The 15,447-nt window shown below is 30.8% G+C and overlaps 1 protein-coding gene across 1 annotated transcript; it reads right to left on the reverse strand.

Moving 5' to 3' along the window:
• Window positions 1-1,183: 1,183 nt before the first annotated feature.
• Window positions 1,184-13,031, reverse strand: LOC134697304 (autophagy-related protein 101-like). The gene is made up of 8 exons (XM_063559495.1): window positions 12,858-13,031; window positions 10,206-10,242; window positions 8,901-8,941; window positions 8,201-8,284; window positions 7,370-7,468; window positions 6,569-6,683; window positions 5,573-5,739; window positions 1,184-4,824 (listed from the first exon to the last, which is right to left on the reverse strand). Exons 1-8 carry the CDS (start codon window positions 12,885-12,887, stop codon window positions 4,744-4,746), a joined length of 654 nt encoding a protein of 217 aa, XP_063415565.1. The 5' UTR covers window positions 12,888-13,031; the 3' UTR covers window positions 1,184-4,743.
• Window positions 13,032-15,447: the final 2,416 nt, after the last annotated feature.

Here is a 15,447-nt window from a genome sequence, read left to right on the forward strand (position 1 = left end):
ATTGCACCACCATATATATTCAATTGTTGTTTTATTATATAATACTTCTTTTGTGTTAAAATGCCATTCTGTACACCTTTGTTCATACATGTTGTGCTAATCTATTTGTTACAATAAAGAAAATTCATTATAAAAAAAAAAAAAGAATGAAACAACGGCTACATTTTGATTTTTTGAAATACTGACTAGTGTAGTGTCAATTTTAGTTCACCAGTCTCATAGATCTGGGAGCAAACCACTCCAGAAAATGAAGAATGTATTATGTAAATGGACATGCGTAACATTTCAATAATCGAAATATACAAGAGCCATATGATATGAAAGTGCAGTTATGTTCTAATTCGTAACCTAAAATTAAAATAAAAAGTTTATCAGTGGGAGAAGCCACTTGAAAAAGCCAAGTGCGTTTTTATTCCGGTAATAAAAAACACGTAATTCGTTTTATATCAATGATAATTGTGAGAATTGTCTGTCAGTGACTAGCACATCACTATTTGCGACCCATCTTGGACTACCAACCTGTAAATAGATAATTTTTATAATTTATTTGGAAATTTATTACTGGAATGTGTGAACCATGTGGTACATTAAAGAAGAAATTCTCAAAGATGCAGAAAAACAATGAAAGATGCTATTTCCTAGTATCTCAAAACAATTCAATGCCTAAGGGCTATTCTATTAAAATGTCTGGGTGGGTGGTAGGTAGGAAAAATCTATTATTGAATGTGGGTAATGGGTTTTTTCCAGTATGTGTATATTACCATTATGGAAATTTATCTAAATAATGGCTGTTGGTTGTAGGGATTAAAAGTCCTATACTAATACCCCTCTTCGTCTTTTTCAATGGAATAGGCCTAAAATTACTTTGTGATCAAAACATTGTACAGTTATATAGGAGAAATTGTATACCTACAGCAGTGAATAAATTGCTTTGTGAAGCGCAGCTGGATACATCCGAAGCAGCTCAACACTGAAAGGTTAGGATAAAAAAAGACACAATATTCATGCTTGATACAGGTCTGAAATTGTAATTAATTATTTGACACATAATAGGTTTCTAACACAGAATAACTGTAATCCTAGAACTTAGAATTGGTTATATAATTTGAATCTATACTCAAATTTTTGCTTTTGTGCAATACACTTTGCTGTTGTGAATTGCCCCCGAAAAAAAAATTAAAACTTTTGGTAAAATATTATTTATTGTTGAACTTTATGTTAGGACACAATATAAATACTGGCAATGATTCAAATGTACATCTTAATAATGTAGCTATGAGAAATAACTAAACAGTCACTTCATGTACATTGTACAACATTTTATGAAAATCATTCAATATTGAAAATACATACATCTTTTAATAACATACATGTATCATCAAAGAATTAAATATTAACAATAAAAAAAATGTGATTAATTCTTTTTTTTTATCAAATGCACAACTGTCTTGTAAACTGATACACAACAGCTATTTAATAATTAAATGTTGTTCTGTACCTATTTTAGTAGAATATACAAGTCACCAGTAAATACAATGTATATTAATAACAAGTTAATTGATGAATACAGGAAGTCAGCTTATCCTAGGAAAAATACAGTTCAACCAATCAGATAAACTTTAACATTTTACCTCCAATAATGCAACAGGATTTGTAAATTGGCTCATAATTTTGTTGGTAAGCAATCCACTATGTATATTTAGGCTACCTAACACAACTCAAAGTGAAACGCAGTCACAATGGTTTGTATATTACACCTTCCTTGGTTATTTTTTTCAAAAATGTTGAAACTAAATGATTCTCTCAAAACATATGGGATTCAACTAATATTCTGAACATTAAAAGCACTAACTAAGTTAAACATATTAATCTATTAGTATTTATTTACTATTGTTGTACTATTCCCTTTTGCAGATCCATACAAAACAAAAAACTAAAAGCAAATCTGAAAACATACACCATGTTTGAATATAGTATTGAATTGAACCAACAATCACCATGTGTTATTTTGAATTTTAAATGTGTTTGTTGTTTGTGACAGTTTGATTGAAGTTATCTGTGTTTATTCTTATTTATTGATTCGAATGATAAGGTCATTGCTTGGGTTTTTTTTTGTTATTTTTGTCTTGTGAATATTAAAGCAAATTAAAAAAAAACCACACATTTGACATATATTTGAGATGAATTTTATTTTGTTTTTTTGTGTGTGCAAAAGTTGTTTTTTAGCTAATCATTCCAACAACTAGTTTTTTTTAGTTATGAATTTACATAAATATTCACCTATAATTCAATTATTCATATTTCATACAGTCACAAAATATAGGTTGCAGTGATCATTGTTATGAATGATTTATTTTCCTGAGAAAACTATCCACATACAAAAAAACAACAACCATATAATGGGGCAGCATCATACATGTTGTTTTATAATAAATTATGACATTTAATAGTGTTTTCCTTACTGAATAACAGCTCTTCTGCTTGCTTTGAGTCATGGAATAAGCTATCAATACAGATATATTATCACTTTTTGTAATTTTGATAATAAAATGGAAAGGTAGAAATCAAATTGGTAATATTTGAAAAGGAAAATATTGAAAAATTTAAAGTCATGAATAATGATTTTAAGGTGTTAGGCCAAATAACATCAGTTGGAATGAGAAAAGCCAAAGCTTATAAAACTGCATATCAAATACCATTGAAATAATTATAAAGTGGTTTCCTTCAAACTGAATTATTCACAAAGCAAGACAAGAAAGGGTTGCCTAGATTGGAAATTTGCAGAGAATTACATTTTTTGTATTAGTATTACAATCATTCCCCTGCACATAATGGTGTAATGTCAATTTTGCTGTTTCACGATTTATGTTTAATATCAGATGTAATGCAAATACAAAACAAAAAACTGCAACACAATTTTACATCAAACCTTAAAAACTTGCCATTGCATCCTTGCTTATAAACTGAAAATATACGTCCTGACTAGAAATATCAATATCACAAAATATCATTAAACCGTTAGTAACTTAGTGATACAAATCAGAACCATTTGTCAAAATCAAGTACCAGTAATTATTTATTCAAATTGGTTATTTATTTCATATCAAGTCTTTGAACATTATCTATATCAGACATACTTTAGTGATTAATTATAAAGTTTAGTAGATTGTTTGGTTTGATCTTGAAATATAAAGTATATATTGCATTGGAATAACATTTATTGCAGTAAATATAATAATCCATTTTGTGACCTTATATGAATGTTGTATTTTCCCCCACCAGATCTCCTTAAGCTTCATTTAACCTAACACAAAGAGGCAAAAACATATTCTTTTTTTGGAAAACACTGGTAAATACTTCTCAATGCAAAATTATCATTTTATCTAAACTAGAAACAGCTTTTAGCAATTATAAAGTATTATAGATCCAGTAATTTCTGTTTATTAACATCATTTTAAAGTTGTCCCTTTCCCGGCAAGAAACTGCACTAACACATCCTTATTCTTAAATCTGTCCCACTCTAACTTTAAATCCCAACTTATCACTGATCACTGTTTATAATTAATGAAAAATTAAGAATTTAAAAAAAAATCTTATATCATGTATATGTTGCAACAAAAAAAAGACTTGTTACCATTTACTATTTTTATAACTTATCACTACTATTACATGTATTACTACAATGACAATAGCATAAAAGATACAATTCTGACATTCAATTTCAACAGACCATAAAACTAGAACAGTTATAGTGACACCACCTTTCAAAGTTGATCTGAGATTAGTGGTAATAATAATTGTGTATAACTTTTATAACATTTGGTTGATGCAAGACTTCAGTTGGAGAATGTAAACCCAAACACAGGACACACATATGTATGACAAGAAGACAAGTGTAACACTTAAAGCCTCCTCTGACACTGTTGGGCCATAAAAATCCTTAACATTTATTAGTTCAGCACACATCATAAGTTTAAAAGGTTACAAATTATCTGCATGTTAATTAAACACTACATATCAAAATGTCATGAATTTATGCATCTTAATTTTAATATCATTAACATACAATTCACAAAAATGTAGACATTAATAACACATTCAATTGTTAGTATTTGTTCAAAACTATGGGAAAATTTTCAACTTAATGGAGCCAAGGTGATTAGGTGAAAATTTACAATTGGTGATTAAATTTAACAATGAATGTTGGAAAATTTGAATGAAACACACTGAAATATAGTACACACATGATGATTATATTTAGTGTGGTGAGATATTTTATATATCATACTGCTTCAATATTTGAAGGGAATTATTAAGGGGAGATAATAAATATATATACCAAGCACCTTACCTATGTCCAACTAAGTCATGATTTTTTTTAACTTGTACAATATCATATAAATTCATGATTTTCGAAAAATTACCAATTAAAATACAAGGCAATTTCCTATCATGAAACTTTAATACATTATAATGAGTCTTACATTAGGAATTTTCCACATGATTCAATCTTTTGCTTCACAAGGAAGATTGGTGCTAATGTACATCATTTTTCGGAATTTTCCCATGATTCAATTTTTTGCTGCACAGTGGAGTTTAAATCACAATGCTAATGTTCACACTTTAAGGAATTTCCCATGATTTAATCTTATGCTAAACAGTAGTATTTTGGTGACAATGCAAATGTACACTCTTTTAAGGAATTTTCCAATAATGCAAAATCTTCATGAATGATGAGTGGTATCAGAATGCCAGTGTGTCCTTCAGGAATTTCCTCATGGTATTACTGACAGATGGGGGAGGTGTTGTGGTCTGGTGGGATATCTGTAAATATAAAAAATATCAGATTTACCTCTCAAAGTATTATTACTGACAGATGAAATATCAGTAAACAAAGAAATATTAAGGGTAAATCTCAAAAGTATTATTACTGACAGATTGGGTAGGTGTCATGATCTGGTGTGATATCTGTAAATTAAGAATAATTCAGGGTAAATCTCACAGTATTATTTTGAAAATAGAAATGTCCTGATTACTGTGGATATATTATTATTCGTTTCAAACTAATTTTCGTGGATTTTGTGGGTAAAGGTGAACCAAAATTTAATGTTGAACAAATGACAAATTTTTCAAAGGCTTGTATGCAGACTTCGGCACAACCTTGAAATTAAATGTCCATGAACATGCAAATTTTCCTTCATCCATGAAAATTGGTACCCACGAAAATAAATGAATCCACAATATAGCATTTTTTTTCCCTCAGTAAGATTTCCAGACTAAGGTTGAGATATTTTTGAAATCTTTTTTAATTGTTGGTATAATAATCTAATTATATGAAGAAGTCTCTCTTATTAATTATAAGACTGAAAATGTCTATTTTTAAGTGAGTCAAATCACTGTACCAAAACTGTGAAGCAATCTGTACTTTTGACCAGTTTTTCTTTCAATGTATACTAATTTATTAGCCCTTTATCCTTAAGGTTCTGTGGGTATACATGATACAAGATCCAGTTCAGACTAGAAGCAGATCAGTAAACCAGTTGAAGTGTGAACTGGTTTTCTGTTAACTTACCCTATACAAATAAGGTTGAACATCAGCTATAGTGGTATCAAATACAAGATCCAGTTCGGACTGGTTTGGCATTTTAGGAACATATTCATGTCTATTCATAGCTTCAGCTACATACATCAATTTCTCTGCTAAAACTTCTCCAAGTTTTTCCCGTAATAATTGTCTCTCTACAAAAAAATGAATATTTATCAAACATTGTCATAAGTTATTGTTGGTAGTTGTTTAAAAAAAATATAATTTAATTATTATGATAGTTCACTACAGAATTGTACATGTGCTAGTTATAAATGATGCCCATAATGCCAATTTCCCCTCCTTCTGTTTTGTACTTCCTAAAATAGCTAAAATACTATAATTTTTCATTTTGTCATTCTTCATTCTTGTTTTTCCTGGTATTTTCTTTTGTAGTTTCAATATGAGAAAGTGATCACTGTGATTTTGTGAACTGGTTATTTTCTGCTAAGGTTTTTTAATTTTGTGGCTAATTATATAAATATGTATATGTTAAATAAATAAAACAATTCAAATAAAAACTTTTCTCTCCAAATATCTCAATAAGGCAATTAGTTTTCTCGTTTGAATTGTTTTACATTGTCTTATCGGGGCCTTTTATGACTGACTATGCGGTATGGGTTTTGCTCATTGTTGAATGCCGTACGGTCACCTATAGTTGTTAATGTATGTCATATTGGCCTTTTGTGGTTAGTTGTCTCATTGGCAATCATACCACATCTTCTTTTTTATATATAGATTTGAACATTGATCTTTCTGTTTGAATTGGGTTAAACTTGTCATTTATAATGTGTATGGGTCTCTTTACAGCCAGCTGTTCGGTGTGAAACAAGGCTCTGTGTTGAAGGCCATACTCTGACCTATAATGGTTTACTTTTTCATATTGTGACATGGATGGAGAGTTGTCTCATTGGCGCTCATCCAACATCTTCTTAAAAGATCTGATTTCACATTGAAATACATGTAGCACAGGAAGATACTAACCACTTTCATTAGATAGAGTGAGTATATCCAGTTTTATGGTCCACACTTCCCATGGAATGCATTCTGGGGAAAATAGCCATCTTGTTTTCTTTTTCTGGTAAAATTCTAATGAGATCTGAAAATAAATTAAATAAAACTTTTGTCTTGGAAATATCATAGTATAATCAAGTTTGCATTGATACAAGGTGATTTAATCTTGGCAGTTACTTTTTACAACAAATACCAATAATATTGAGATCTCATTAACATGTTTAACCCCGCCACATTTTTGCGCCTGTCCCAAATCAGAAGCATCGATCCTTTGTCAGTATTGTATTATTTTTAATTTTAGTTTTTGTGTACAATTTGGAGTTTAGTATGGCATTCATTATCACAGAACTAGTATTAATGAATACCATACTATATATATTTGTTTAGGGGCCAGCTGAAGGATGACTCAGGGTGAGGGAAATTCTTGTTGCATTGAAGACCTGTTGGTGACCTTCTGCTGTTGTCTGTTCTAACGTCAGGTTGTTGTCTCTTTGACACATTCCCCATTTTCATTTTCAATTTTTTTTAATGTTTCCATTCTTACAATATTTCTATACATTTCAAACAATAAACATGTATATGTACAGCACACTCAAAAATCACTTTTTTAAGTGTAGATTTAGTGGCCATGAAACGTAGTGATTGATGGTGACGATACTCTGATATACTACTGAACGATATCTAAAACAGTGAATTGATCCTTAAATATCATCAGCAATCATTTAGAAAAGAAGAAAGATTTGAGCTAGAATGACACAATATAATACATACCTGTCCAGACCCTGGTCCATCCTGACTCCTTAATGTATCCCTGAACAAAGATACATGACCTTTCAACTTCCTGTCTAATTCATCTGAGGCTGTCCTCACCTACAAAACATATAGGAAATCTTTAGGATCTTGACTATCCATCAATGTACCTTTTTTCATATTCATGTATTAAAGATGGACAGCAAAATTTGCTCTATGTAGGCAGTTCCTCATCTCTTCAGTATTAAATGTGATAATCTATGTTTTATCCAATCAAACAGACAATCTAGATAGGTATAGAAAGATGTGATATGAGTCGCAATGAAACATTTCTCCATCCAAGTCACAATTTATAAAACTAAACCATGATAGGTCAAAGCAGTAATTTAAAAACAACAAAAACAAATGAGTTATTTCCCAATACTAAATCATTTGATGGACATTCTTGAACTTTTTAAACCTCATTTCTCAATATCAAAACTAAAAATATATGTGCTACAACTTTTTTCTGAATTGGATTTAAAATATATTTTTGTAGCATTTAATTTGTACAAGGCATTACTTTTGACCAATAAGGTCCATAAAAACATTTGAAAAATGAAAACACAAAATAATTGTCAAAATGGAGAAAAATTATATACTGAGTGATGAATCATTTATTTTTGTTGGTACTAGTTTTCACAGTTTAAAAAAAATCCATGGATTTGCCAAATTCTGCCTTATATGCTCATAGAAAAGTTGTTTTTTGTTTAATCTTTAATTTTGTGGTTCTCAGATACACATGAAATCCATGAAAAATTGGTTTCCCACAATTAATAATAAATCCATAAGTATACACCATGTAATACTTACATAAGTAAAGTCTATAAAATCACAGTCTACATCTACTATACCAACTGTTCCTATAGAATAACTTGATTCTTGTTTGAAGTGAAACTGAAATAAATACATGAAATATGATTTGATAGTGTTTGTTTTTTTTTGTGTTTTAACGCCACTTTTAAGCTGCCCATTTAGGCTATTTCATGGTGTATTGATGGAGGAAGCCAGAGTGCCTGGAGAAAACCACTGACCTTTGAAAGGAAAACTGAAAATCCTAGTCAATTAAGATTGTTGGAGTCGAGCGCACCTGCTAGAGCAGGTTTGAACTCACAACATCAGTGTTGACTGGCTAGTGATAACAGTAGTAACTACTTAAACAGTCAACCACAGAGGTCCCCTCATGAAATATGCAATCTGATTTAAGTTGTTACAAATAATTTTAACAATGTTTATTATATAAAAGGTTCATTTGTGATTATCATGATTATTCTACATGTATATGTTGTGCTGTAACACTATTGTCTAAGGAAAGAGAAGGGTTGATTGCTTACTGGTTTTTCTGACTACCTGTATGCTGTTAGGGTTTTTTCATTGTCAAAGGCAGACAACATTAACCTATGATTGCTTATTTCTGAATCATTTGGACTCTGGTGAAAAGATGTTTTATTTGCGTATTGGCAATCATACCACATCTCCTTATTTTCATATTTTTATATAAGATCATACATACCTTTCCTATAGTTCTGTGTAGTAGCAATGTATGAAAGATACCTGTAAATAATCAAACATTAGTAATTCATCTGACTCACCAACCCCCAAGTATAATTATATGGTAACTTGGTCTTTTTCCAAATAGCAGTTGAAAGCTTGATAAAGTGGGTCGTCAGGTTGGCTGTGCAGGATGCATCAAGTTTGCAGCCACTTCCGGTCAGAATTGGGACGTTAAATCTGATGCCTTATGTAAAGAGAATGCCACGCTCTTTGCACTTAGGAACCTTTGCAACAAGTCTAATAGGGGTCCATAGGGGGCCTGTGGCAAGGCAAAATTTCTGTCCCTACATCGAATATTTCCTCATTGGCTAGTAATTATAACAATCCAATTTTCCCCAGATTGCTTCTATTATTACTTGTCCTACCTCATGTACATGTACCTTTTGTATTTATTTTAACTTCTCTTCCTGACAAGCATGAAATATTTGCCACTGAACGTTATGCAACCAATATTCAATCAATCAATCTGATTCACCACATTTTTATACAATATTTATTTTCAAAATCACATGAATTTGTAAAACCTATTAACTATTGTAGTGTTTGAATGTAATAAGAAGAGCAAATTAAACTTATTAACTTTTTATATACCTCTATACATGTACATGTAGATATGACGACAAAATCATAATGTGCATACAGTCGGGTTACTACATGTACTTGTACAAGTTACATTTATTTCTGCATTGTAGATGAGGTAAATGCAAATATATAAACATACTTATAACAGTAAATGTGAAAGATATTTTATGTTTTATTAACTCTTTAAAAAGGCTACTGAGTACTGTGTAATTTTTTATAAAATACTCATGTACATTTATGCTCTTTAACTTTGAACCTTTTTGGCTTTTTAAATGTTTTGTTATTACTGATGAGTCATATGTAGAGGAAACATGCGTCTGGCGTATAAAATTATAATCCTGGTACCTTTCATAACTATTTTATATCACTGACAGAAACCATACAAAACTTCATAAAGAGATATTGGCTAATTGGAATTTTATTAAAATAAATTGTCTACACTGTACACAAATTAATTGTCAATATTCATGATATTAGAAAAATATGTCTACACTGTACATGCTGCACACAAATTAATTGTCAATATTAGAAAAATATGTCTACACTGTACATGCTGTACACAAATTAATTGTCAATATTAGAAAAATATGTCAGACTGTTGTTATCATTATGCATGTACAAATCTGCAGTACACATCGAAATGGCAAGCAAGTCAGAAACCAAAACAATATCTTTAACTTACTTTCTACTACTTCTTCTATTTGTCTCCCTTCAACAGACTACAAATAAAAATATATACATTTTTGGTAAAATCATGAAAATAGATAAAAGTAGTAAAAAATCAATTATCAAACAGATGTAAATGCTAATAGAATGATTTTCATAACAGCATGGACAAGATCATTTCTTGGTGTGCTCGGGTTATCAATTGACTCACAAAACATGTTTAACTCCACTGCTTTTTTGCGCTTGTTGCAAGTCAGGTGCCTCTGGCTTTGTTAGTGAAAAGTCTTGTGTGATCTTTAATTTCAGTTCATATTTAAGAGTTTAATATGATGTCCATTATCACTGCACTAGTACACATGTTTGTTGAGTGGCCAGCAGGATTTTCTTGCTGTGTTGAAGACCCATTGGTGATTTTCTACTCTTAGTCTGGTTGTTGTCTTGTTGACACATTCCCCATTTCCATTCTCAATTTGACTTGTAATCCATAAAAAAATCCACCAGCAAATTCATACCTGCCAACTTTTGAAAATGCCCATGGGGGTTTTAGCGCGCGACAACAATTTCAAAGTTTAAAATTCTTTGCGATGACTATTTTGCGCGTGCTGTTTTGTAGTCTAGAAAAAGTGTCATATTTGCATGATTTGTAAGATGAGCTTACATCCCTTTTTTAAAGTTTATTTGCATGATTCTAGTTATTATATCAGCAGAAAATATGAACATGTAGCTGTAAGACCAGGAATTATTTTCATGTGTAAGGATACTAAATAGTTGTCGACTTTTCTAATTTAAAATTATATACAAAGAAGGACCTTTATCAGGTTGGGAACAACACATAGGGATCCCCCCTCAATGTTAGGACATTAAAAACCACTTTTAAAGTACAAATGAGCACACATTCATATGCATATTATTTGAAGAAACTTTTCCAAAAGAACTATACATCTTATGACCTATCTTGTATTATATGGTCAACACATGTCCAAGAATTTTGATATGTTCTTGGCCTTATATCTTCTTTATTATTCAAAATAATAGGACTCTTCATTTAGAAAAGCTGTTCCAAATATAATGTCAGAATTTCCCATTTTAAAGTTAATAAATCTACATTTTTCTATTTTATTTTTTACAAGAGTGACCCCTTGACTAAGGGTAGTCCCTCATTTAAGGGATTCCTCATGTTGATGTGGGTGTGGGGGTCCATGTGAAAAATAATGAATAGTACATTATACTTTAAATGATTGAATAAATAAATGAAATTATGCTACAGCAAGTGTATATGTAATGTCAATAAATTAGTGAATAAACTACTATTTATTATATGCATGGTAGTACTGCATCATTGAAGTTTGTCAATCAGCTATGCTTTTATTCTTATTCTGTGTAAGAACCTCCTTACAGTTGAAAAATCATTTGCCATGTTCACGTTTTTACATCAACAAACAGTGGAATACAACACAAGTTCAATATCTAGCATGTTAAAACAATCTTGAGAGAAAACGTTTTTGATTGGCTGATTAATTTTATCATGAGAAACACACAATTTGATTGGCTGAACACCATTTTCCTCCATTGACACAGTTCAAAATCGGGAACAACAATATTTTTGTGTAGATTTTCACTAAATCGTGTTTCAGAGGGTTTTTCAGGAACACGATCGTGCAATCGTGACTAAGGGTCAAAATCGTGTAGTACACCCCTAAATCGTGAAAGTTGGCAGGTATGCAAATTAAAGCCAACTGATAGTCTCAGGTCATCTCTATAGAGTATGGGTACCACATGGGGTATAAAAATCATTAGATATTAATGCATATAAGATTGGTAATGGGGTGAAACTATATTCATAAATAAACACCATTTAAATAAGTTGGTACGAGTTAGCAGTGGTACGAGGTTTTTTTTAGTGGTATGACTTGAAGTTGGTGCGAGTTTACAATGGGGGTCTCATTGGGGGGGTTCCGATCCCAGATCCCCCATACTGTTTTGTCAGATTCCTGTATCCCGCTTACACTACATGTATGTACAAAAGCAATTCTCATTTTTTGTCATTTCCCGGGTCCTGCAAGACCTCATTTCCTGTTTTCACGCCACAATAATTTGACTTTCATGTATCATGCTTACAAAAAATCTTCAATCCCACGTCATGCTTAGACCCCAATGAGACCAACTATAATTCGTAATAGAATACCTTCACCAGTTTTCATAGACTGAATTCGACAATCAAGTTACATTAATTTCTTTCGAAAAATTACAGAATAATCTCAAAATTATTTGAGACCTCTGAAAAGTCATAATACATGTAGGATATTTTGACAATTCAAAACAAATTAATTTCACCCAATTTGGCCCTTAAGATAGCAGAAAATGACCTGATGGTTCTGTTAAAGCTAAAGCCAAAGGGCATGTCTACCCTCATAAATATGTGAAATTATATTTTTACCAGAGGACAAGGTAAGGGTGAAATTGTGGCATAGATTACAATCTATTTACATTTTGTCTTTAAAAGCCTGAGTTTATTAGCCGTTTATTTTGACATTTGAAAAATGATGAAACACATTGAAAATCATGAACAATGCGTGTTCATTTCATGATCTTTCCTGGCGCCAGATTTTTTATTTAGACAACAAATAGAGAATCAAAGACGTTTCTTCAATTAACTCTTTCAACTTACAAGTTCAAAAACCTGTGTTCGTGCGTTCATCTTCTGACAAACATTATCTCCAGTCCATTTTCTTTCTTAAAACGCAAAATATAAATAAATTTCTTTCTCTTGTTATGAGACGAATTTCTTTTTTTAGAACAGGTGATTACCGTAAATAGTCTTTTTATTTGTCGTAAAACAGGAATTTATTGGTATGATTAACTGGATATTAAATCATAGATTAATAGTTTTCTTTAGTAGATTTTACAGACAAATAAGAATACAAAAAGTAATTTTCAAAGTTTTAATATTGTTCTTGTGTATCTTGAACTTTTAACCTTATCAATGGGGAGTTTCTCAAAGTGGTAATCTAACAATCTGTCAGTTTGGTATTTCTCAAACTACTTTTAGTTAATGTTTATTGATTGATTGATACTTGAACGGCTTGATTGGTAGTTGGCCTACTACGGTTCTCAGACCAGGCAAACAATGATAATTTTTTCAAATAAAGATGAGAATAATTAATCACCATCAACTAAACAATGAAAATCAATCACGCATGTTATATATAAACAACTCTTTACGTTTTTGACTACAAATAATATATCCTGATATACTCTTCAGAGTTTCAATAACGAGCTCATATTTTGTTTACTAGGAAGGTAACATATAAAATTGCCACATTTTGTTTTCTTTGGCTAAATTGTTTTATTAGCAACCAGTGCAAATCCCCTCTCATTATTTTAATACTAGGGATCACTAAGCGAAATTCATGCTAAAGTTGAGCGCAAATTCCGACTTCCATATCGAAAAATAAATAAAAACTTACAATAGTAACAAGAGTGATGTAGCATAAGTATGATATATATGGTGTACAGCCCAAAAAATCTCTGAATTGAACAAAAATAATTTTAAGACACCAGTACCAAGACCTAATTCCGATTTTTTTAAAAAGAACATTTAAATATTCTGGTCTTATTACCTGGAATAATTTACCAAATAATATTAAAGAAATCGATAATTTAGATACATTTAAGACCAACTGTTCAAACTATTTTCTAACTGAACAGAATAAAGATGCACGAAACTAATGCATATTTTCTTCTACTGAATTCATATACATGTATGTGCTTATTCAATATCTAAGCTGCTATATTTAACTGTATTATGTATTTTATTTTGTATGTATTTTTGTCGGTTTTCTATTTGTATTAATAGTTTTTGAAGGCCTCATGGAAGATGAACATGTAATTGTTAAATGTGTTACCTTCGTTAAATAAAGAATTTGATTATTATTATTATAAGTAGTAAAATGAAAGACACGCAATCTATTACGCCGGATATATATATAGATTAAGTAAGTTAAGGGTGTGAATTGGGATTATAAAATAACTTGAGAATACTGGCCATGAAGTGCAGAATAAAGGACAAACCGTGAAGACAAAAAATAAAGAATAGAGAATAAACGAGCTCTGAAATATACAGGGAGAATAAAGGTCAAAAACCTAAAAAAAATAGAGAAAATATCAAAAAAGATTAGTATAATGAGTACGAAGGACTGGAATCGCCGTGATACCAGGGCTCTAATATGCATGGTATTCAGACTTAAAACAAGAAGGACTGAAACAAGATAGTGTCTGTACTGTCGTTTAATCGACAGGCAAGCCGAAGCCCTCGAGTTTAACCTTCTGAACCTACCCGAGATAACTCGACTGACACCAACCCTGTAAATAAGCGAAATATACTAACGGAACATTATAATCTTCATAAGTCGAAGAGACACCGCAAGTATTGCAAAATCAAAACAAATAGACGACGTAAATGCAAATAGTTATGTCCATAAAAAGCAACACTGAAAACAAAAATTCTGAGCAAAACGAACCCACTTAAAACGATTAATTGTCAGGTGACCAAAACACTTAGGCAGATCCAGCTCCACTAGTGACGCCCGTTGTGCTTCATATATATTGAAAATTCATTGTTCTGTTATATTAAGGGACCAGACCGGGTCATGCAAAGGAATTGGTAAATATTTGACTCTTATCTTCTATTTTTAGAAATTACATACTTCGTTAAATCCCCCCCCCCCCAAAAAAAAACCCCATTAAAAAAACCCTCCAAACTTTTCAGTCAACGCCTTCGTTACTGCTCGTAAACTATTTAACCTTTCAGTTAACATTTGTTCTTATATAATTGATTAATTTCTTCTTCATCTATTTTCTTGTTTCCTTTTTCCTTTTTCATTATTTATATTTTGTGTTCTGATCTTTTTTGCAAAAATAATATATAACCATTTTCTTTGTTTATAATATCGTCAATTTCACACATTTATAAAGATAAAAATAACATCTATATCATTGAAGGTTATTTATCTGCATGTTTCAACAAAGTACACTTTTAGAATACAATCAGTGCACAGTACTTCGAACTGCAGATTAAGATAATATTATTATTTGTGACATTACCTATGTTCTTAAAAGTATAGTTCTAATTAAGTATTAATAATGAATCTAGGATCATATTTCATCGAAAATCTCAATACAGTTTACAAAAGTGCGACACGGTTTTTTCTTCTTACATAAATATCGTACTATAATTATGATACATTTTGAACGAGACA

Source organism: Mytilus trossulus, chromosome 14, assembly GCF_036588685.1.
Source record: "Mytilus trossulus isolate FHL-02 chromosome 14, PNRI_Mtr1.1.1.hap1, whole genome shotgun sequence".
Taxonomy (NCBI): domain Eukaryota; kingdom Metazoa; phylum Mollusca; class Bivalvia; order Mytilida; family Mytilidae; genus Mytilus; species Mytilus trossulus.